This window comes from Balaenoptera ricei, chromosome 1 (assembly GCF_028023285.1).
Source record: "Balaenoptera ricei isolate mBalRic1 chromosome 1, mBalRic1.hap2, whole genome shotgun sequence".
Classification (NCBI taxonomy): Eukaryota; Metazoa; Chordata; class Mammalia; order Artiodactyla; family Balaenopteridae; genus Balaenoptera; species Balaenoptera ricei.
Window position 1 is genome coordinate 67,983,226 of NC_082639.1, and position 24,728 is coordinate 68,007,953.

A 24,728-nucleotide genomic window follows, 5' to 3' on the forward strand; every position below is an offset into this window, starting at 1 on the left:
AGTGGACAGAGAACAGACTTGTGGTGGGGGGTGGTGTTGGGCTGGGGGAAGGATGGAGTGGGAGGTTGGGGTTAGCAGATGTAAGCTAATATGTACAGAATGGATAAACAATGAGTTCTTACTACATAGCACAGAGAACTACATTGAATATTCAATGATAAACCATAATGAAATATATAACAACTGTATTTCAAAAACAGAGCTATAAAATAAATTGAACATGTAAAATGACTTAGCAACTAAATCTTAAATTATACTGATACATTGCCATAATTGAAGTGGGAGATAGGAGGTATATTTTTACAAATAAATTCATACAAAAAGAAAATTCATGGCCTTCAACTAACTTCAAAGATACCCAACAAAACATAGGAACAAAGCCCTAATATTAAAATCCAGTTACTTTAACTTTTAACCCAATTTAAAATAAATACTTACAGTCATTTTGAGGAGCAACTTTCTTAGCATCTGGCTGATCTGCAAAATTAAGAGTCTTTTAATTTTTTGCCAATAAGTACAAACATAAGACTTAGCTCCCCCATGCCCAATCAAGAATACCAATATAAACGTTTACTGAAATAGCTGAGGATATGGTTTATCATTTGAACCAAAACTGCCAAAAATCAACCCAAACACTTAGTGATCGAAAGAAAACGGCATTTCTTTCATTCTCTTCATGTTTAAAAGATGCACAGACATTAAAAAAAATGCTTTTTTACTGAATCAAATCACTGACCTTAATGTATGTTAAGCACTTTAGAATGATACAAGACAAAGTATTTAGTCCGTTACTTAGCAAAACATCACATGCTAAAGTCTAATGATGCTTCCCACTGTAGGAACTGAAGATTGGAAGGAAAAAAACCTATCAAAATGTGAAAATTTGACATATCAAAAGTTGAGTGTATCTGACAGTGAACACAAAGCTATGCAAAATAAGTAAAAAATCACATTACAAGGCAATCTCAATCTAAACTGTTCTACTGTTCCTAACCAAACATTTCACAGCATAAACTTCAAAAGAAACTCAAACAACTACATGACTTCATCTTTATCTACATCCTTTACACACATGAATACAATGCGTACCTTAGAATAGGCAACCTACAGCTCAAAGTACTACGTTCTCCTCCCCCCTTCAAACTTAAATGATTAAACATCAGAATGTTGTGCAACAAAAATTCAGACACATAATCCAAGAAATATTTGTGTCCATTTAAGAATCCACTGGTTTATTTCACGTTTACATACTGAACACAGGTAATAAATAAAAATTCCTGCCTTTAAAAGGAGAGGGCATTCCCTCCCAGTGTGTTGTACTGCTCGGACTTGTCCAAGAGCCATCTACACATAAAATAAAAAGAATACATTACATACAACATCTGAAGCATCATTAGCTCATTTTTTTTGTATATTAAAACCTCACTATAAATGTGAAAGACACTTAAATAAAAGGAAACCAAGTACTCCTGGTCAAAAGCTACAAATACATTCTATACGCTCATTCAGAATCCTCCTTTAAAAAAAAAAAGGGCAAAAAGAAAATGTATCAAAATTCATACATCAAATCTAAAACAAAAAAATATGTGCAGACTTCTAAGTTCAGAAGGTTCAACAATTATGTTTTTAAAAAATACAAGGCACTGTTTATCTACTGTTTTAAGCCACATTTTGAGTTAAACCTGAAACACAAAACAAGGTACTAAAACAAACAAAAAATGGTATAACCTGCAACACACTAAAGTAGCAAACTATAGCAACTTCAACCTTTAAAGTGAAATCTGAAATAACAAAGTAATGAGAATACAGCATCTCAGATTAATTCATGTATGATGAGAAAAACCCATGAAATGTTTCCTAAACATTTTGTATTTTTGTTTTCTTCAGTATATTAACAAGTCGTCTGTGCAAACTATCAATCTGGCACAATCCTAAAAGAGGGAAAATGATGTTTTCTAGTAAGACAAAACTGGCTGGTTAACTCAAATTTTACCTACCTTGTCTAGGTCTCTTTTCCCCCCTCTCCTTTTGAGGCCAATATAACCCTTACAATTTTAGGAACCTTATGATAAAAGCAATGTTTCAAAAAAAGAACATTTGAAAAATACTGAAAATCACTTCAACTAAACTCTGTTTTTGTAAAACAATTTAAAATATTTATGGCTATAACTTACCTCCATCTTCCAAAGGTCTTTTTTGTCCCCCATAACCATAGTCATTAGAATTCAGTGATGTACCAGCATCACCTCCAATTTTTGCTGCAATCTTAAAAAACAAAAAACACACCGTCATTAAGGATGGCATCATAACTACATTATTTCCTAATATATGCTAAATATCTATCACATAAGAAAATTAATTTGATAGACAAATTAAAATTACAGTTCGATTTATTACTATCATTAATAACTTCAGAGAGTTAACAAATAATTCATCATCTGGAATTGCTTCTGATATATCTCTATAAGAACAAAGAAGTAATCAATTAAGAATCTTTAGAAGACTGACCAAATAACTTTGAGGAAAATATGGATCCTAATTCTAACTTCACCATGTCTCTCTCCCATGACTCTCTATGTGTTGGTATAGGGAGAATGTGAACATGCTAAGGCTGTGCTGTCTAATAAGGTAAAATGCTAGCCACATTTGGTTACTGAGTATTTCATATGTCTAGTCCAAATTGAGATGTACTTCAAGTGTAAAACGCACACCAGATAGCGAAACCTGGGAACAAATACAAAGAATGTAAAGCATCTCAAAAATTTTTATATTGAACATGTTAAAATGGTAATATTTTAAATATGTTGGGTTAAACAAAACATGTTAACTTGCATTATACTTCTACTGGACAATCTTTTTCTAAGGAAACGAGGAGGTGTGGAGGAAGCCTAGGAAGTTGTACGTCCAAGAAAGTCTCTGTTATAGAACCACAACTCATTTCATTGTTAGAGACTTAACTTTTAGAGTGGGCAAACATCGTATAAGAAACACCAGTCTCAAGTCATAAGTGGGGCACAACCAGGGGTTATTTACTGCATTTTTCTATGAAAAGGAAAATGGAACTAAAATTGCTGAGTGCCAGCGAAAGGCCAAACTCTATATTATAATAAATGTTTTATACTCATTTTGTCACTGAATCATCACAATTCTATGAGGTAGAGTACTCAGTGAGATAGATATCCATTTTACAATTGAAAAAAATCTCAAGATATAACTTAATCAATGTTACATAGTAAGTGAATGGTGGAGAAGTCCCAATTTCTACACACCTCCTTGGCAGTTACTAAAAGTGGTAATCACCAAAGATGGGTGATGGGCTCATTAGAGTTCATCATGTTATTCTTTCAATTCTGAGTATGCCTGAAATTATCCATAATAAAAATTAAACAGAAAATGAAACTTTTGGTGACTGGAATTCTTCTAAAAAGGTGTTGATGTGGAACTAAACCAAGTGCCTCAAGCTTCATTATAATTAGAAAACTGGAAAGGATAAGCGTATTCAACGACTTGAACCCAATATGTATCACGTAAGTCCTAAACATGTATCAGTCCCCATATACCAAATGTATTTCCTAGGATTCCTAGGTTTCCCTTTTTCTCATCTGTAAATGCAAACACCCACCACAAAGCATATTAGGATTAAATATAAAAATGCTCAACAAAAAAGGTATACAATTATATATTTCCTGACTCTATAGCTTTGGTCACTCTAACCTATCTTAATCATCTTTCACTTTCTCTAAAGCTTATTCGAATCTTTGATCTAATTAAAATCTTATTTCTTTTCTGAAAGTTTTCCTCATCACACCTGAAAACTGCTTTTCCACCCTTCAGTTTTAAAGCAATCAGCATTTGAATTGTTCCTTAGGAAATTTAACATACTGCTAGGCATTGATGTTATGAGGAAAATATTTCTGGTCCAAGGAAAGAGTAATACTAATGAAAGAAAATGGTTTAGGCTGGTAACACCTTCTGCAGTTAGCTTTTATAAACACTGAGTTTGCAAAGCAGCACTCCTCGAGCTCCAAGGAACTTCTGCACAGAAAAAGGATATTTATTTATACCTCCCTATCCACTGAATAGTTCTAAAAATATCCAACTGAAAATAAAATTGATCCTTAGTTCACTCAGAAGAACCAGTTAGCACCATCTCAAAAATTCAGAACCAATACAAAAACATTAGAGAAGAACTTTTAGAAAAAATACTAACAGATTTAATCAATTCTCCAAGATCAACAGAAAACATACACTTCCTAGGTCACTTCACAGAATTTAAGAGAAACAGTAATTCCTAAAATCCAACCTCTAACTATATAAAATTCTTATGAGACTAGTAGAATTAAGTGTAGGTAACTTCTTTGATTTTCAATTTACAATAAAAATTCAAGCTTTCCATTTGGACCCTCCCTACTTCTCAAATGAGTAAATATTTTTTGTGCTTTCAATGTTTTAACATTTTCCACCTTTCTTCATCAATTATTCCTAGAAACCAAGAATTTTGGAGTTGAAAGGAAATTTGAGATTATTCAGTCATACCACCTGATTTTAAAGATTAAAACGACAAGAACAAAACCACAAACAGCAACACACAAAAAGCTGATTTTCAGAAGTAATTACCTAAATGCCCAAAATGACTATCTCCTAATTTTCAGTCTACATGCTTCCTTAGGCTTTGGGGTCCAACCGTGATTTGGGGTCAGTGGTAATTCTGGTTTTACTGCTTTGTGTCCTTGCCAAATTTTCTTAAGCATTTTGTGCCTCATTCATCTTCTGTGTACAAAAGAGATAAATAGTTTCTACACTTACCCTGTAGAATAGTTGTGAGAATTAAATGAATATAAATATGCTTAGCACAGAGCCTAATATGTAGCATATAAATTGCCAGTTACTATGAACAAATCAGCACACTTTAATTCAACTATAAAGCAGGTTCACAAGACTTCAAATATTCAATTTAAAAAATTTAACAGGTTTTTATTTGTACTGGCCAAAGACATACACTTTGAAAGAACATAATTATTTTCAGAACAAAATCTCATTACTGCTTTAATTCATTAAAGATATCTGTTGATTCAATTCAATAAATATTGAGTACCTACTATGGGCAAGGTCCTAATGGATTCAATTCCTATGCACCAGAAATGTGAAGAGGCTAGAAGTATTACTGGCCCACCACTTTATTAACATTGTCCCCTCTTTACAGCCCAGAAATCTTTGCTTATTATCATAATCAAGCTTTGCTATCCCATCTCAAAATGTGTTAAAAAAACAAAAACAACCAAACAATGCCCCCCCCACCCCGGCACACAATCAAATGCTACTTTTCACTGAAGAGATTAATGGTAAGTAAAAAGTCAACAGTTCTATTTTATAAATTTTTCATTGCATTCAAACATAATACAGTCTGAATTACTTTCACAATTATCCAGAGATTTCAAGAATTAAGTACTTAACGACTAATTTAATAGTTGTTTAGAGGGGAAGTGATGAGGATTGATATTCTTGCATAACCTGTGATCTACCACTCTACTTAGTCTCAGTCTCTGATTCACTTCTATCTTCATATAACCTTAAGGGGATAGATATCTCTCAATTTTCCAGTGTTTCAAAGACAGAACTTGTTATCAGTGTGATCACTAAAGATCTAATCAAAGAATTTCAACATCACCCTCTGCAGTTACAGTTTGAAATACCCAAATATAAATTCCTAAAGTACACAGGTTGGAAACTCTAAACTAGAGAAGCAGTCTGGTGCCCCTGTGCTAGATTAGGTCACAGAATATTATAATAATCTGGAAATTTCACATTAAAAAAATAAACTATTAGAATTCTCTGGAAAAAAGACTGAGCAACTCGGCCTCAACTGCCTGATGGCAACAATCAGCTAGAGTAAATGCTACTAGCATTTACTAGATAGGGACCAGGGATCCTAATCATTTGTTCTGCTTTCCTGCATAACAAAGAACTATCCAGCTGAAATGCCAATAGCTTCCCAAGCAGTATGCAGCTCTTTGAAGGCAAGAAGCTGTTCTTATACCTCTTCCTTCCAAAGAACACAGCACAATACTCTAGACAAAGAAAAGAAACTTAAGGTTAGATGGAGATTTTGGAAATATAATTCAGTATCCATTTAATATAGATAAGGAAAAAAGTTATTTCAGGGATTAACCTAATTTGTCCCTTCAGCCAAAGCACTTTTCCCTATACTCCACTTACATAATCAGACAAGCAGCTCTACAACCAATATACGGAAGCATTCTCAAATGTAACCAGAAGGGGCAATTCAACTCAAATGCTAAATTTGAGAATCTCAGATTTAAGATCAATTCTGTAGAAACAATCAAATTACAGCAAAGACACTTGTAAATTATATTACAGAAAGGGCACTGGGGCAGCTATTGGCATATAAACAGAGGACAAGAAATTCATAGTTTGAGGACAATTTCTATATTTAAAAAAGCAGTCTAAATAAGAAAATTGTCTTCAGAAGTTGTATCCACCTGTACCTTTTCTCACCTCATTTTCCACCCTCCTTCCCCCACCCAACCCTATCCTCCAGAGACTTCACTCTTAGGTTCCCGTCATCCCCAAAAACCCCATACCTTTGCACATGCTGCTTCTTTCTCCACTGGTCAAACTCTCACTCATTCTTTAATGCCTTGCTTAAAATATCAGTCCTTTACCTTGGCAGTTAGGTACCCCACTTCCTGGTGTTGTGTACAGTACCTGATTCATAGAACTCTTAAATGTTTACAGAACAAAGAGATGAATTAACAGTGCCCATATTTTGTCTACTGTTTGAAAGCGTTAATCAGATACTTCTATTCTTTTGTCTTTGGTTCCTTGACCATCATAGCTTCCTAGAAGGCAGAAACCCAATTAACACATTTAAAAAGTCTCCAGTATTTATGTACAGTGTGTGTCACAAATTAATTCAATATGCTGGTTGAATAAAATAATTCAGGTGAGTCTTCCAATCTAATCTAATAAAACCCTTCTAACAGAGTTCCTGTCATTATATAAATGTTTCAGTCACTATTCTAAACATGTTCAGAAGTAGTAAATAAGAATTAGGTGAATAAATCGCAGAATTAGGGTTAATGATGACCTTCTGTTGACTCCTTGGAAAATTTCTGATTAAAAACAAGTACAGGTACATTTTTACTTATAATGTGTTCACATTATAAAAATATGAGCGCTTTGCTACATCACTACAGATTTTATGGATTTTGACTCCAATGATCCTTTAATTCAACCGGGGGGTGAAAAATAAGTTAACGAAGTGAACTCCTAATGTAATCAAAACATACCACAAAATTGGATTCTGATTATCATGAGCTTAATTAACACTGTACTCTAAAAATGTCTAGCATCTAACACGCATCGTGTCATAACGAGAATATAAGATTCTTACTTTTGCTTAGACACAAGTCCATACCAACATCACACGTTTTAAAATTACATTAAGGGACTATCTAATAAAGGTAAAGTTCAAATAAAATCCTGGAATACAACTTTTTTTTTTACAGCTTTTGTTTGGGTAAGTGGTGTCTTTAGGGCAAATGTACGCACCTACGTAATACAAAGAGGTCTGGTCAGTTTACGACTCTGAACTGAGAGGCAGATTCAAATTGAAACTTAGGGGATAATGGCCCTGAAGCCATTTTGAGAAGTAAGAAGGAAGGAACCGTAGAACACGCGTAAATCCCGCCCTGAAGAGGGATTCCAACCCGGAATACGAGTGCCCTCCTCTAATTCTCTTCTTTGAAGGTGTGAAAGTGTATGGTACGCGAAAGATTAATTGCGGGAGAGCTCGAACGGGTTGGAAGCTCTAAAGACTGCTTTAATGACAGATCCCTTCCCTTACCATGGCTCCTGCGGACAGACCCTAGTCCTTTCCCAAACTCATTACTAGAAGCTTCCATACTATTGTGTAAAACTACGCGCGCTTTACCCCATGGAAGAGGATGTTCACTCCGAGAAAAAGGAAATGCTAACTCCTTGGAGAAAAAAGCGCGAGTACCGCAGAAACGGGAGAAAAATCTAAAGCCATCTTCGCGTAGCACGCGTTGGGGTTCAAAGTAGCTTAGACACCAAGAACACAAAACCGAGTTCCACCCTCTATTCGGTATTACCAACGTGGGGAAACGTGAGTCTCGTCACATTTCAGAGGGCGGAAGGGCACTTCTTTCCTCTTCCTCATGCGCGAAGAAGTAGCGGCCTACTCAGCCAGCGGCCAATTACCGTGAGCTGTCGGGGTCTCGCCGCGCGGTCCAGACTTACCTGCCGGGCTCTCTGCAGCGCATCTTTGAAAGCATCGTTAACTCCTCCACCACCACCGCCGCCGCCTCCACCACCAGCTGAGCCAGAGGAGGGTGGAGGCACTGTTGAATAATCTGCCATGCCTACTCTACAGTGGCCGCTACCGCTTCTTCGCAGGGACCTCTCAGCCAACTGCTAAGAAAGAAAGAAAATGGCGGCCGTCGAGGCTGTATCACATTCTTGTGCGACCATCGTGCCGTAGAGGGGCGGAGACTGAAAGAAGAAAATCTCGCGATGTTTTGAAGCAACGCGCTGGTGTGGGGGTGGGGCTGGAAAAAGACAGGCAGCGAGATATCGCGAGAATTGTCTTTAGATTTCGCGAGAATGGGGTTTCTATCGGCGCCTCCTATATGTGCGTTCCTGGGTTGAGGTGGTGCGGTTATCCCTCTGGGGTAGTGGATGAGACTGGTGAGCTGGCCGCCGTCTGCTTAAATTTTTGTAAGGCTGGAGGAAAGGAGTAGTTTCTTATCGGTCGCCGCCTCAGGGAGGTAGAATGGGTGGATTTTCCGCCGAGGGTCATTCTGTGCACCATTGGGGAAGTTGGGGACGTCGATAGGCGTAACGGCGGCACAACAGTGTCTAGAGCGTGCCGCCGGGAGGGCATCTGGGAGAAGCGCGCTTTGGCCGCCGCGCGGTGATGCTCCCGAAAACGTCCGCCCGGCATAGCGGCAACGCGGCATGATTTTAAGGGTAGTAAAGTGTCCCTGCATTTTACTTCTAGATTGTCACTTTTGAGTTTTGTCACAAGTGGGGATGAATTTAGGCCGGAGGCCTTAGTTCTCGAGCTGATTTCGAAGTTTTTGTGTAAATTCTTTGGATGAGGCTGTGACGATATGACTGCCCTTTTCTTTACCTTTTTAAAATGTAATTGTTCCTAAAATTCAGTTTTAGCCAGACTCAGTAACCTAGTATCGTATGTATCCATGGCCCGTTTTATTGAGGTACTTATAGATAAGAAACAGCGTCCATTTCTTGACCAAAATTGGCTTTGTGGCTTCTTCGAAATAGTTTCTCTCAGCCGCAACTTGTGAGAACTCTGTTTTGTATTGTCACCCCGGGACTAGATGATGATGATGTTGATTATTTTGTTTTTTGTTATCTACTTAAGTTACCAAGTAATTTCTTTCTGGAGCATATCGTGGCATGTAGTTTACTGCATTAGTGGTAGTAGTTTCAGACCCATTCGAATGCTTTAGGAGTTGATCACAGTGATTTTATTTTTCCCCAAAATTCTTTCCCTTTAAATAACAAAGAATGAGGTAAAATGAACTTTACCAACTTTGGTATTTTGTGTTTAGTGAGTTAGGTCTCAAAGAGTACTTTTCCCATTGCTAGTCTTAGAGTAATTAAGAGAAACGTGTGCTGCAGTCTTCCTTATACCTGAAATTAATGTATCCACTTGCTCAAGGCCCAAAGTAAGACTGATAACAGTTAACATGCACACAGATACAAGTGGGCCATCATTTTCCTGTAATTAACTTTTCCTACCATCTTATCCATTTATAGCTCTGATTATGTCCTTCAGTGTGCATAGCCATCTATTTCAATTTTGGGGGGAATTTGTATTTGGAAAAGCAGTGAATGTGTTGGACTACAGATTTAAGCGTAACTGGTAAAAAGAAAAACTGTATAAGCAGTGTTGGGTGGTATTGCTAAATAGGATTTCTTCAGCTGTGCTTTGAGAAAGTCTGTGCAATAAATGGCATTTATTAATCAGTAATTGATTTTTTCATATTTGATTAATTAGACATATACCAGTTAGTCCTGATCAACATAGTGTTAGTCACAGAGTGATATAATTTACCTCCAAAGAAATAAACTTTGTTTCATGTATACCACAATTTTAGTTATCTCTAAACGTTGAAAATAAGTAAAGACCTCCATTTCTAGTTTTTTTGGTAGAGTCTCCTGGAAGTATGGGTATTCTAGGATGGGAACCATTTGGGATCAGTCAAGATCAGGATTTCTCAACCTTAGTACTATTGACACTTTATGGCCAGGTAATTTTTTATTTTATAGCACTACTGTGCATTGTATGTTTAGCAGTATCCTTGGCCTCTATCCATAGATGCCAGTAGCACCTGTACCAATATGAGAACCCCCTATACCAATTATGACAACCAAAAATGTCTCCAGAGATTGCAGGTGTCCCCTAGGAGGTAAAATCACTCCACAATGAGAACCACTGGTCAGCCTTGATCGCTGCCCCTGATTTTTCCATCAAGAAGACCTATTTACCTTACTTCAGAGGTATATTCCACATTCCACTACTTTTCATCTCCACTACTCCTGAGTTACCATCACCTCAGTCTTGGGCTGTTACAGTAGCATTCTAGTTGTTTTTTCTGCTTCCACCCTTACATCTTTACAATTTACTTTTAAAAATTATGAAATTTTACACAGCGAAGTATATAATATATATGTAATGTCTCAAATGTAACAAGCACCCATGTATCTGCTTTCCAGGAATGTTCTGCAAAAAATAGACCACTACCAGTACTCTTGAAGCTCAAGGGTGCCTCTACTTGAATGTATTACAATTGTTTCTTCATATAGCAGCTTAAAAGCTTTCTTTAAAACATAAATCAGATCATCTCACCTAGTCTTCTCTCTTATTGCACTTTAAATCCCATTTGCTGGAATGGCCTAAGGGCGCCATGTAATCAGGCTACTATCTAAACACTCCTGCTCCTCATTCCATTTGAGCCACCTTGCTGTCCAAGAACATTCCTGCCTCTAGGGCTTTATGCTTGCATTTTCCTCTGCCTGATTCAGATGTTCTTATAGACCTTCACATGGATGATTTGTCCTCATCATTTGGGTCTCAGTTCAGATGTCATCTCCCTAGACCATCTCTGACCTCTGTTGTGCCATTCTGTAGTCACTCTCCAATTACCATGTTCTCTTTATAGAATTTATCGGAAATTATCTTATGTCGTATGTGTTTACTTGTTTATTGTCTGTCTTCCATTAGATTGTAAACTGCTGGAGAGCAAGGACCTTGTCTGTCTCTACCACTGACTAGTCCCTAACACATAGTCTTAGCATTCTAGATATTTGTTGAATGAATGAATGTTGAAAACAATCCATCTCTACATTTTAGTTGATTTTGTGACCTTGGTCAAGTGAACTTAGACTCTGTGTCTCAGATTTCTCATCTACATAATGATCATAACCTGCATTGGTATCCTCAAATGAGGTATCTCTGTGAGCTCTTCAGAAACTGGGAAGTGCTATCAAATGGAAATTGGCTTTATTAAACATAGAATTTGGCTTCTGGTATTTCATAATTAGGAAAGGATAATCCATGGTACTCCACTTCTATAAATTTTTTGGATTTAAACATCTATGTTCAAATCTTAGTTTTGGTAAAACCCAGGATCCTGTAACAGCAACTGAATTGTAGGAAAACTATAACCAGTGACTTTTGATTTGGTTATATGTGAATTAGTTCTGAGTCCACTCAGTCTTCTCAAAGCCATTTGTAGTTTGCTGGTTACTCTAGATAATTTCATTATAACTGATGAAATCAGACTTTTCTTGGCTAAATGCATTTCCCTTTGCAATGTAAATCCTCTTAAAAGTGGATGTATCTGGAAGCAACCTAAATGCCCATCGACAGACGAATGGATAAAGAAGATGTGGTACATAAATACAATGGAATATTACTCAGCCATAAAAAGGAACGAAATTGAGTCATTTGTTGAGACGTGGATGGATCTAGAGACTGTCATACAGAGTGAAGTCAGTCAGAAAGAGAAAAACAAATATCGTATATTAACGCATGTATGTGGAACCTAGAAAAATGGTACAGATGAGCAGGTTTGCAGGGCAGAAGTTGAGACACAGACGTAGAGAACAAACGTATGGACACCAAGGGGGGAAAACCGCAGTGGGTTGGGGATGGTGGTGTGCTGAATTGAGCGATTGGGATTAACATGTATACACTGATGTGTATAAAATTGATGACTGATTAAAAAAAAAAAAGACAAAAAAGAAGTGGATGTATCATAGCTAATCTAAAACTGGTTTATTGTGCTTTGAGAGATTGGCTAAATTTTCAGCTGAATTCTATTTTATAGTCACTGTCTTATAGAAATTAGTATTCCATATTTCATTCTCAGGATGAAGCAAAAATCAATGTTTTTAAGCTTATAAAAGTCTAGCAGGGGCATTTAGATTTATCAAATAACAGAATGAAACGATTAGTAAAGATAGTACAAGTTGGGCTATTAAATGTACTGGCAACGTTCTTCATTTTACCTTCTGATTTATTGGTTACCAAATGACTGATTCTTTCTCAGCATAACTTTCCACTGTTAGATTAGTTAAATCTGTGTGAAATATTAACAGATTCTTATTTTATAGCTATTGGAGAAAAAAAGTCCATTATAGCTTTTTGGATAGGCATTTTAGAGTGGCAAAATTGTACAGACTTCCTGCCTCATCTTTTTATCTATCACCTACCTCCTAACAACTGTTAGCCAAAAGGAGCTGATAACTTTATGCTGTATTCTGTGTGTCATTTGAACCAGGCCTGTATTTTCTCAGTGCACAGTCACAACAGATTCAGGTTAAATGTGAGGAGTAAAGTGGCCAGTTAGTTCAAAGTAAAGTAAGTGGTCCAGGATGTTGTTTTAGGGTATTTGATCATTAATGTTGGTCATTGGTCTTAATGACTTTTGTGTCCTTTCTGATCGAGTTTGTAGGATTCTGTTTCAGACTGTGTGAATGGAAGCAAGAACTATCAGTACATGCATTATAAAGGACAAAGTTGTTAACACAAATGTAACTTGGGAACTTTGTGGAGAACAACAGTTTGACTAGTGTCTGAAACTGGAGGCAGCCCCATGTAGTGAAAAGAACTCTGGACTTGGTCCCAGAGGATCTAGATTCAAGTCTGACCCATGTGCCCTTTGGTAAGTCACATAACTTCCTTTTACCGGCATACCAGAGACGGCAGTTTAATCTGTTTTTGAAAAGTAAAGGATAATAAAAAGTCTTATGTTTTTACACCATGATTTCTGTCTTTTCTCTTTCAGAAGTCACCATAGTATCATCTCACCCTCAGTTATTAGAAATTTCTTCTCTGATTTGGATGTCAGATTTAATAGTATGTCCTGATTGAAAGGCTGTTAGAGCATTGACAGATCCCCTAGGATATTGCTCATGACCATTGATTTGCCATAAATCCAGCCGTTTGCCATCCTTGTCATTCCCACCTATTCATAACTGCAGAGCCCTTGGGCCTTTGCACATATCTTTCTCTTTGTCAGGAACAGCCCTCACCTCTTCCATTTCACTGTTGCCTGTTGAAAATTTTCCATTTTTTCAGAAAACCTGTCCAGAACTATCAAATTTAGTGATTCCTATTTGTATTCATGTACCATATCATGGTAATAATACCATAATATCATTTATTGTTTAGAATTCCCACTAGATTATAAGGTTCATGACAGTAAGGGCTATGTCTTTTTCTGTGTCTTTACTGCATAGCACACTCTAAAGTGCTATATACTGGGCACTGTAAGTGCTTTACATGTTTTTAATTCATTTATCCTCACATTGGCTCTATGAGATAGGCGCTATTAAAATCTCCATTTTCCTGGGGTACAGATGAGTTAACGAACTTGCCCAAGGTCACGTGTTAGTAAATGTTAGAGCTGAGATTTGAACCTAGGCAGCCTGACTTGAAAGAATGGAAGAATCTATTAAAAATCTATGAAATGTATCTCTTTGTAATTTCTAGGGTATGAGTCACAATTTGGTATTTCTTACTTGGATGTTTAAAATATTTGCATTAGTTTTTATCAAGACTTAGGCTAAAATTCTTCATGGGAAGGCAGCTCTTAATGTAAGGTAATAAAAGTAGATTACTTACAAAATTTAAAGAACCCATGTGTTGTATAACATTATAGAAGCTTGTTTTTCTGTATTGCTAGTTGCACTGGGTGGATTAGTAATATGCCTTACTAAAGTACATAGTGCTTTATGGTGTGTGTGTATATATACATATATACCTGTATATTTGATGATGATTAGTGTTATTTTTCAAATACATTGTTCAGGGGGTTTATGTGTTTGTAGTACACATCACTAACTAGACTGTAAGACTTCTCAAGACAAGGATAGGATTGATTAATTTTAATTTTTCCCCTATATTACCACACAGCACCTGTGATAATGTTTGTACTGTTTGTCTGCATATTGTATTCCTCTACAAAATAACCCATCTGCTAAAAGAAGCATATCAGGAGTTTTTAGATTAGACTCTTCTGAGACTCTTCTGAGAAGGAAAATCTTTATAGTTTAATCTTTCAGAACAATTAATGCTTGAGACAAAGGTTCTTTGTGAAAATATAATAAATTTTCTCTGCCCTTGAGGACCTCTTCATTGAAGGTGGAAGGCATATGAGGGAGAAGGGTGGGGTTTGCTGAAGTGCCATTTCCAACTTTACAGGGTTCTTCAAATCTAGTGAGAGAATGACTATCCTTTCTGTATCATACAGAGGACCTCTTTGAATATATATTGAGTGTTTGGCTAGTTGCACACATCTGTTGGCATCCTGTCTATAAGCAGGATCTGTCCTTTGGGATCATAGGAGACAGAATGTAGCATCATAGAATATACAGAAAATTGAATATCAGTATTCAGTGAGAAAAGTTTAGAGCTGCCTGCTGGTAAGCCATAACACTCCCAGTTTCCCATTACTTTAGGGATGTTGCTAGGTCAGATATCTGGGACTCAAAGCATCTGTCTCAAAGTGGCCTTTACCACTCAGTTCTGGAGTGATTTTTAGCTGGTTCTATAGCATGCATTTCAATAATTTGTAATAAAGCTGGTATATAATGCTGTAGAATATCATATTTAATGAAACTGCAGAATATATATGATATGTATGGTTTCATAATTTACATTAAATTGGTCCTATACTTACTCCCCAAATGTGTTTCCAAACTCGTGTCTGCAGTTACCTCTAAGACTTATTTGTATGTTGCCTCAAAACCAAAATGTCTAAAAAAAATTCGTATATTTACTGTTCTTAGTCTCCCTTGATTTTGTGGTCAAAAGCATCTTTATTTGTTCCTCCCCTACTTAGATCATTTATTTATACATCAGTTCCTTTCACTTCTTCTGTTACATTTATCTTTTTCATTAAATTTTTAGCCAAGTAAAGAGTCGAATAAAAAATCATCTTTTTTCATGAAACTTAACCTGACTAACCAATTCCAGTGATCTTGCCCTTAATTAAATGGTTGTCTGCATTTGTTACAGGGAGATTTTTTTAAAATGTGAAAGCTGAGCCACAACTACCACTCCCAGAGACTCTGATTTAACTGGTCTATATCTGTATCTGTAAAAACTTCCTATGTTGATTTTATTTGTTTATTTATTTATTTAATTTAGCTGTGCTGGATCTTAGTTGCGGCACGTGGGATCTTCATTGCGACATGCATGCGGGATCTAGTTCCCTGACCAGGGATTGAACCTGGGCCCCCTGCATTGGGAGCACAGAGTCTTAACTGCTGGACCACCAGGGAAGTCCCCCTATGTTGATTTTTTAAAGTGCAGCCCACACTTGAGAACCACTGAAATACAAAGTCAACATGCTCCCTCAGATTTTTGCTTATTTTTAATGCCTTGTAGTTTGTTCTCTAGTTGTTATGGGCATATAGTCTTGAGAACTCAAGCTCTAGAAACATTTTCTGTTTTTGAACCTATCAACTTTTTGTTAATTTAAGCTAATGGCAATGTTAATTGAACAGGGCCACCAGCATCATCTGGGGGTGCTTTTAAAAATGTGGATACAGGGCTTCCCTGGTGACGCAGAGGTTAAGAATCCGCCTGCCAGTGCAGGGAACATGGGTTCGAGCCCTGGTCCGGGAAGATCCCACATTCTGCAGAGCAATTAAGCCTGTGCGCCACAACTACTGAGCCTGCGCTCCAGAACCAGCGAGCCACAACTACTGAAGCCCGCGCACCTAGAGCCCGAGCTCCACAACAAAAGAAGCCACAGCAATGAGAAACCCGCACACCGCAACGAAGAGTAGGCCCCGCTCACCGCAACTAGAGAAAGCCCGTGCGCAGCAACGAAGACCCAACACAGACATAAATAAAATAAAATAAATACATTTATAAAATAAAGCTTGTAAGCATGTTTTAAAAAAAAAAAAGTGGATACCTGGGCCCCACCTGGATGTAGTGAATCATTTTTATGGGAAATTACATTTTTTAAAATGTGTCTTAGGGGAATTCCCTGGTGGTCCAGTGGTTAGGACTAGGCGCTCTCACTGCCAGAGGCCTGGGTTCCATCCCTGGTTGGGGAACTAAGATCCCGCAAGCCAAGGGGCATGGCCAAAAAAAAAAGCATCTTAGATTCTTATGCTCATCAAAGTTTGAAAACTGACTCTATGCAAAAAGTATTTAATAAGTATTTGCATAATTAAGCTGAATTAAAATTTGTTTCCCCAGCTAGACTGTAGCAAATGTTCTGAATACAAAGATCTGTCCTTTCCCGTTTCCCCTCTGTGTAAGAGAGGGCTGTGGTCAAGGACTGGGTTTTACTCTTTGGGTTGCCCAGTATGGCTTAGTGCTTTTCTTTTGGTAGAAGCCTGATAAATATTGAATTGAGTTTTATATGTAATCATACTTATTTTGCTGCAAAGCTAGAGCTAAAAACAAATTGTTGACTATGTGGTTACGAACGTTGGGGGCCTTCGAGGCTAGGTGGCACAGAAGGTTAGCTTCACTCGAACTTTTCCTAAGAACTTGGAAAGACTTTGAGGATCATCTAGTCCATTTCTTTCATTTTATGGAGGAAATTGTGACCCAGATTGCTTGAGTGCTATGTACAAAGTGACAAGATTAATTGCAAGACTAGAGCCAAGACTAGATTCCTAATCCAGTGCTCTTTATTTCATGAAATAAGTTCTCTTTGAAGCAGCAGTGATTGGGTTAAGTTTCAGATGGAGGTTTTCTGCTTCTTAGGTGCAAGGGGAAGAAAACTCTGCACAACCAAAAACAGCTTGATTTTTAAAATCAGGACATCTGCCTTTACTCACATTTATTTTTTGAGATAGATTACTAGAAGATAGAGGATCTTTGCCGATGAAATCCTTAACTGAAGATGGGTGGGTGTGAGATATAAAACTCACTTGGCATACAATTTTGTTGTTGTTTTTAGTGGAACTTTGCTTCTCTGTCCTGACATTTCCATGTCTCTATTTATAGCGGTGATCTCTTTGGAATTTGCCTTCTGATTGTTCTTTTATGTTGCTTCATATTAACTAATATTCTCACTTCAGTTTTGTTTTTTTTTTTTAATACTCAGTAAAGTAAAAATTTATTCTAAGATTTAACATTTTATTTAATATTGCTTCTAATTTATCATAGGAATTACTTCCCAAAAATGTTAATCACAGCTGGATTGAAAGAGTATTTGGGAAATGTGGCAATGTTGTTTATGTAAGTATACCACATTATAAGTCTACTGGAGATCCAAAGGGATTTGCCTTCGTGGAATTTGAAACAAAAGAACAAGCAGCAAAAGCTATTGAGGTAGGTCCAGAACCATCACTAAAACATGGAAGCACTCACTTTTTTAGTTTCAAAGCAAGTACATCCACGTTTAAGTGGTGGGGAGCCCAGTCTTGGAAAGAAAAATAAAAATCATGAATGTCCTTTGACCTTTTAGAAGAGAGTTTTTCTTAACCTTCCTGGATTACTTTCCAAAGAATCCAGTTTTCCTCTTGGAGGGTTCCTCACTTCAGTTTTAAAAGAGTGTATTTGAAAGGACTTGAGAAGGAAAAGAAGGAATAAAAAATTTTTAAGTATCTGAAATTACTATCTTCCTGTGACTTAACCATAATATTCTTCATAACAGATTATCTAATTATAGTACCTAGTAATACAAATACTAAATTTTCAAGATAGTATGGTAGTTTATTTTCTAAATTTAAAAGCATACTGGGACTTCCCTGGTGGTGCAGTGGTTAAGAATCTGCCTGCCAATGCAGGGGACATGGGTTCGATCCCAGGTCCGGAAGATCCCACCTGCTGCGGAGCAACTGAGCCCGTGAGCCACAACTACTGAGCCCGCGCGCCTAGAGCCTCTGCTCCGCAACAAGAGAAGCCACCTCAATGAGAAGCCCGCACACCACAATGAAGAGTAGCCCCCCGCTTGTCTCAACTAGAGAAAGCCCGCACGCAGCAACTAAGACCCAATGCTGCCGAAAAAACATAAATTAAAAAAAAAAAACTGTATAAAAGCATATGAAGTCTACAATAAATTCCTTTTATCCAGGACAGGTATTACTTTTAGATTCTTAACAATCTTGATTTTTAACTGTACTTTGATATAAGTGAAGATCAAGAGATTTTATTTTAGTTAGAGTCTTTAAATGGTGCAGTCTTTAAGTGCAGGAACTGCCTTATTTACTTTTTCTTTTAAACTTTTGAATTTTATTTGTTTATACAGCAGGCTCTTATTAGTTATCCATTTTATACATATTAGTGTATATATGTCAATCCCAATCTCCCAATTCATCCCACCACCACCATCCCCCCCGCCACTCTCCCCCCTTGGTGTCCATACGTTTGTTCTCTACATCTGTGTCTCTATTTCTGCCCTGGAGACCAGTTAGGAACTGCCTTATTTACTTTTGAGATGAATATACTACCTGGCATCTAGTGGATGATTATTAATCTATTCATTTATTCAGTTCAGTGAAAATGCTGGGCATTGTTCTAGGTGTTAGATACACAGTAGTGAACAAAATAGACAAATATCCTCATGGACCTTATTCTAGTGAATGAATGTTGAATGAAACCATGAATCTCTTCGGAAAGACTATATTTGTTTTCAGATTGTAATTTGCATCACTCTAAAAAAGGGTAGCAAATTCCCTGGCGGTCCAGTGGTTAGGACTCAGCGCTTTCACTGCCAAGGGCCTGGGTTCGATCCCTGGTCAGGGAACTAGGGTCCCACAGGCTGCCTGGTGTGGCCAAAAAAAAATTCTTTGGAGAAATAATAAAGGATAGTCTGTAATTTATTAAGCAATGGGTTGAAGAGTTGGAATGGCAGAAGCTTAATCAGACCACTCATTCATTTAAACATTTCCTAGTGTGAGTATGTAAAATTATTTGAAATAATTACATAACTGCCAGTCATTGTCATCCTAATTGTCGTTCAGTTCTTGTGTTCTGTTTGTAACCCTGAGTAAAATGTTCTATTTGTAACTCTGAGTAAAGGCCTCAGTTGCTAGCCCAGCTACAACCAGGGAACTTCATCAAAAATCAGATACCACTGAGTGCCTCTGCTTATGCTGGCCCAAAACTCCGTACACACCAAAGTTCTAGTTGTTTACTTGTTTGTTGTCAGTTTTTCACACTATAGTGTGAGCTCTACAGGGTCTATTTTAGTCACCAATGTATCCTAAGTGCATAAAATAATGTGTCACATAGTAGATGCTAGTAAATATTAATAAATCAATCCTTGACCACTGAAAATGCAATTTCCTCCCTACTCATAGCTACGGCCTACATCTAATCTTCATCCAGACTACTCAAACAATAAAAATCTTCAATTCCAATATTCTCTCAAGAAGACCTCTTATTATTTTAATAGCCTGTTTACTAATGTATTCCTTCTGTTCTTCTAGTCTTTTGACACTTCTCTTTTTTTTCAATCTGTTACTTCCTGGCCTTATTTGCCAGTCACTTCAAGAATTCTCAACTCCCATTCCCCTTTGTCTTTCAGTTATGTCCACTCTTTAAATCTACTCTAAACCACTTAAAATAGACTTTGGAGTCAGTTAAGCTTCAATTCACCATTTGCTACCTATGTGCCAAGTTATTTAACCTGGCCATGTTTAATCTTTTTTGAGTCTCATTTTGTTCTTTGTGCTCTAAGCATTGTTATGAAAATTAAATGAGATTATGGTAACCAGATACAATTGCCTATGAGTAGTGAAAACCCTTATTAAATAATAACTAAAAAGTCCAGGTGCAGAGTCACTCTAGGGCTGGTTGATTTAGCAGCTCAACAATACATGAGGCATCCATATTTTTTTCATCTTTGCCCTCTGCCATCCTCAGCATGTGGCTTAGTGCCCCTAATGATTGCATAATGGTTGTCTCAGTTCCCAGTGTTATGCAGGCATGATTGTAAAGTGGAAAAAGAAAGTTTCTTCCCTTTAAAAGCAGGGAAACACTACTACCTCCTTCCTCTGGATGCTCACTGGATTAACCTTGTGCTGCTCAGAGCTGAAACACTGGCTTACTCTAGCAAGTATCATACTTGGTTTTGAATAATTAAGATTCATCTCCTGAGGCTGAGAGGCCTTACCTTATTAGTAATAGTTATCGTTACTACTATATTTGTAAATCTTAGGACTCTCTCCTTGGACCCTTTTTTTTTTTCTATCTACATTCACTCCAGTATACTCTCCTTTAGTCTTGTGGTTTTAAAGTTCACCTCTACTGATATTTTGTCTTCCCTCTGTACTGCCTCTATGAATACCAAACTCATCCAAATGCCTATTAGACATTACCATTTATAAGCTTAACTGGCGTCTTAAACTTAATGTGTCCAATATTGAACTCTCCAATTTCCTCCTGTAGCTCTTCTGTCTTCCTATTTTAGTAAATAGCAATTCTGTTCTTTTAGCTTGCTGAAGCTGAAAAACCTTGAAGTCATTACTGATTTCTCTCACATTCCACATCTGATTCATCAGAAAATCCTATTGACTCCACCTTTAAAATAAAGTAGGACCTGCTACATCATGGTCCAAATCACCTGAACTATTATTGTAATACATTCTTAATTAGTCTTCCATCCTTGCCCACCATGCTTCTCTACTCCAGAAGCCAAAGTAATCCCATCATTTTTCTGCATAAAACTCTCCAGTGGCTTCTCACCTTCCCTCAATTCAAGTCAAAGTCTTTAGTGGCCTGCAAGGCTCTACACCATCTAGACATCTATTATTTCTCTGACCATTTCCCAACCCCTTCCCCACCCCTACCCCATCATTCTTTTTTTTTTTTAAAAAATTAATTAATTAATTTATTTATTTATTTATTTTTGGCTGTGTTGGGTCTTCGTTTCTGTGCGAGGGCTTTCTCCAGTTGCGGAGAGCGGGGGCCACTCTTCATCGCGGTGCGCGGGCCTCTCACTGTCACGGCCTCTCGTTGCAGAGCACAGGCTCCAGACGCGCAGGCTCAGTAGCTGTGGCTCACGGGCCCAGTTGCTCCGCGGCATGTGGGATCTTCCCGGACCAGGGTTCGAACCCATGTCCCCTGCATCGGCAGGCAGACTCTCAACCACTGCGCCACCAGGGAAGCCCCTACCCCATCATTCTTAAATAACCAAACCTCAAAGATGCCTGGCATTCCCTCACCTCTAGGCTTTTGAATGACCCCCACATATGCATATAGCTTTTCCCTTTTCCTCTTTCAGGTCGTGGTACAAATGTTTATTTTCTCTGTGAAGCCATTTCTGGCCACCCCATCTAAAATTTTAGTTCTCTTATTTCCCTTTCCTACTTTATTTTCCTTAGTACCTACTACCATCTAACATTCCATATAGTATTTTTTAAAATATTTTTAATTATTAAAAAATCTTTTAAATTATATCTTCTTCATTAGAATGTAAAGTATATGAGGCAGGAATTTTTGTTCATCTTTTATCCCCAATACCTAGGAAGGTGCCTTGGCATATGGAAAACCCTTAATAAAATGTTTATGAAGAAATGAATAAAATGAATATTGATTCATCTTATCATGGTTTCTGGTTTTGGCTGGGTCCTCAGTGAGATTTAGTAATCCTTTACTTGTTTCTGATTAGTTTCCTTCCTAGTTCACATAACTGCTATGTCAAACCATTACCATTCTGTGTCAAATGCCCTACTTTTATTCTCAACTCCTTAGATGCAGATGTCCTTTTTAAAAAAAAAAATTTTAAGAGGATTGATAGCATCTATAAACTTTTTAGTCTTCCTAGTCCTCTTGCCTTCAAATTTATAATGTTTTCCTTATTTATTTTCTCTTAATCTCAGAGCTCTACTTCTAATTTTGTTCAAATTTCATCTATTTCCAATCTTGGCACCAAACCCTCCTATTTCCTCTGAGACCTTAATTAAGCAATTATTTCTTTTCTTATGTATTTGTATGTATTTTTATATATCTCATTTTCCTCTCTCTATATTTTTTCCTCTCTTGACCATCTTTTGTTTTTTAATTTTTATTTATTTATTTTTGGCTGCATTGGGTCTTTGTTGCTGCACGTGGGCTTTCTCTAGCTGCAGCGAGCGGGGGGCTACTCTTCATTGTGGTGTGTGGGCTTCTCACTGTGGTGGCTTCTCTTGTTACAGAGCACAGGCTTCAGTAGTTGCGGTGCGTGGGCTCAGTAGTTGTGGCATGCAGGCTCCAGGGCCTGTGGGCTTCAGTAGTTGTGGCACGTGGGCTCAGCAGTTGTGGCTTGCAGGCTCTAGAGCGCAGGCTCAGTAGTTGTGGCGCACGGGCTTAGTTGCTCTGCAGCATGTGGGATCTTCCCAGACCAGGGATCGAACACATGTCCCCTGCATCGGCAAGCGGATTTTTAACCACTGCGCCACCAGGAATGTCCCTCACTTGACCATCTTAAAACCTTCTTTATCCCTACTTGATTACAACTCTCTCTTCTTCCCTCAGATGACTTTCTTTAAAAGCTTAAATTTACTATTCCATTTTCATATCTCTCTTATTGTTCAATTCACTGGATTCTGGCTTTTGCTTTCATTGCCCACAATTCCATCCATATCATAGGATTGTTGGTGAAAGATTAAATGAGGTTATATGTATTAAGTTTTAGAATAATGCTTGCACATAGTTAATGTTTGAGTGCTTACTGTGATTAGCTATAACTACTGAAACAAAAATCATTCTCACTCTAGTGGGTACTTTTCTATCACCCTTCTTGACTTTCCTATACCCGTCGTGAAACACTGTCCTCCTTTTGGTTTTGGGACACCAGTGATATCAAGATGTTTTCAGCTCCAAGTAACAGAATTTCTTTAACAATAAGACCAATGATAGATGGTTCTAATATTGATTAAGGGATGTAACAACACTATCAAGGACCCAGGCTCTTGCTTTCTTTGTACTCTAGCATTCTCACTGTTTCACAGATGGTTTACCTTCAGGATTGTAAGATAGCAAGTGCCGTATTTTAATCATCCCAAAGCAGAAAGTCAGTGCTGGGGTTTCTCTGGGGTAGGTTTCTCTTTATAGGGAAGACAGTCTCCCCCAGAGTTCCCTAGAACATTTCCCTTACATCTCATTGGCCACCCCTACACCAGTCACTGGCAAAAGGAAATGTGATAACTATGATTGACTTAAACTAACCATGAGTCATTCCCCAGGGGCTGGCGGAGGCACTGACCTTCCTTGAGTTCATTACTCTATTCTGGAAGAAACTAGATATCTGTTATCCAGAAAGAAGATAGGAATGGCTGTGTGGTTCATAATAGTGTCTGCCATACCATTCTCACCTGGTTGATCTCTGATTTTTCCTTCTTAGTGTTTTTCATTTTTTCCTCTTGATTGATGTGTCCCCTAAATGCTGGTATCCCAAAGTTTTGTCTTTGATTCTTTCAAAAATTATTCTTCTACCCTTTAAAATAACACCTGTGTTATGATCTTTTCTAAATCTTTATCTCCAGCTAAGACTTCTTTCCTAAGCCCCAGTTTAGAATATCCAGCTGTCTCCTGGACATCTTCATCCACATTCAATTCAATTGAATATTGTTGTGCTAGGTTTTTAGGAGTCAAAAAGTAAATAAACCTTGCCCTGTATGATCTTACATTATAGTTGGAACAAGTTATTCCAACACAGGTAGTAATTAGGAATGCAGTTTTATCAAGAAATAAAATTTTCCAAGTATAGAAGTAGCATAGGGACTTCCTTGGTGGCACAGTGGTTAAGACTCCGTGCTCCCAGTGCAAGGGGCCCGGGTTTGATCCCTGGTCAAAGAACTAGATCCCACATGCATGCCACAGTTAAGAGTTTGCATGCCACAACTAAGACCCGGCACAACCAAATAAATATTTTTTTAAAAAAATAAAGAAGTAGCATAGATGAAGAGGTTATAGGAAACTAAATGGAACTCATCTTTTCTTCAAATGTACTCTTCCTGTATTCTATACTTTTATTAGTAGCACAGCTCTGCATTCCTTTGGCCTAATGGTTAGGATTCCGGGCTTTCACTGATGTGGCCTGGGTTCAGTCCCTGGTCGGGGATGATCTCACAAGCCGCATGGCCAAAAAAAAAAAAGAAGAAGAAGAAACCAGGGCAATCTAAAATCCCTCCAAATCCCCCACGTAAAGTTGGTTGGCAAATTGTATGTATTCTACCTCTATTAAATTTGC

The 24,728-nt window shown here is 37.5% G+C and overlaps 2 protein-coding genes across 19 annotated transcripts in view; one reads left to right on the forward strand and one right to left on the reverse strand.

Annotated features, from left to right (window-relative positions):
- Positions 1-8,513, reverse strand: part of FUBP1 (far upstream element binding protein 1) — a 34,317-nt gene extending 25,804 nt beyond the window's left edge. For 6 of the 17 annotated variants that reach the window (XR_009503677.1, XR_009503680.1, XR_009503682.1 and 3 more), the window contains exons 1-4: positions 8,284-8,512; positions 2,175-2,265; positions 1,282-1,344; positions 439-477 (exon numbers count right to left, since the gene is read on the reverse strand). Coding sequence is in view for 13 of the 17 variants with exons in the window: in XM_059924877.1 (XP_059780860.1) it covers positions 439-477; positions 1,282-1,344; positions 2,175-2,265; positions 8,284-8,403 (313 nt within the window). In the remaining 4 variants the exon portion in view is untranslated. Of the gene's footprint in view, positions 1-438; positions 478-1,281; positions 1,345-2,174; positions 2,266-8,283 lie in introns of all 17 variants that reach the window. The other 11 variants (XM_059924935.1, XM_059924921.1, XM_059924929.1 and 8 more) reach the window with 4 other exon arrangements.
- A 128-nt stretch (positions 8,514-8,641) lies between these two features.
- Positions 8,642-24,728, forward strand: part of DNAJB4 (DnaJ heat shock protein family (Hsp40) member B4) — a 39,978-nt gene continuing 23,891 nt past the window's right edge. Inside the window, exon 1 of one of the 2 annotated variants that reach the window (XM_059924986.1) lies at positions 8,642-8,730. Coding sequence is in view for 1 of the 2 variants with exons in the window: in XM_059924995.1 (XP_059780978.1) it covers positions 8,673-8,730 (58 nt within the window). In the remaining variant the exon portion in view is untranslated. The remainder of the gene's footprint in view (positions 8,731-24,728) is intronic. The other variant, XM_059924995.1, reaches the window with a different exon arrangement.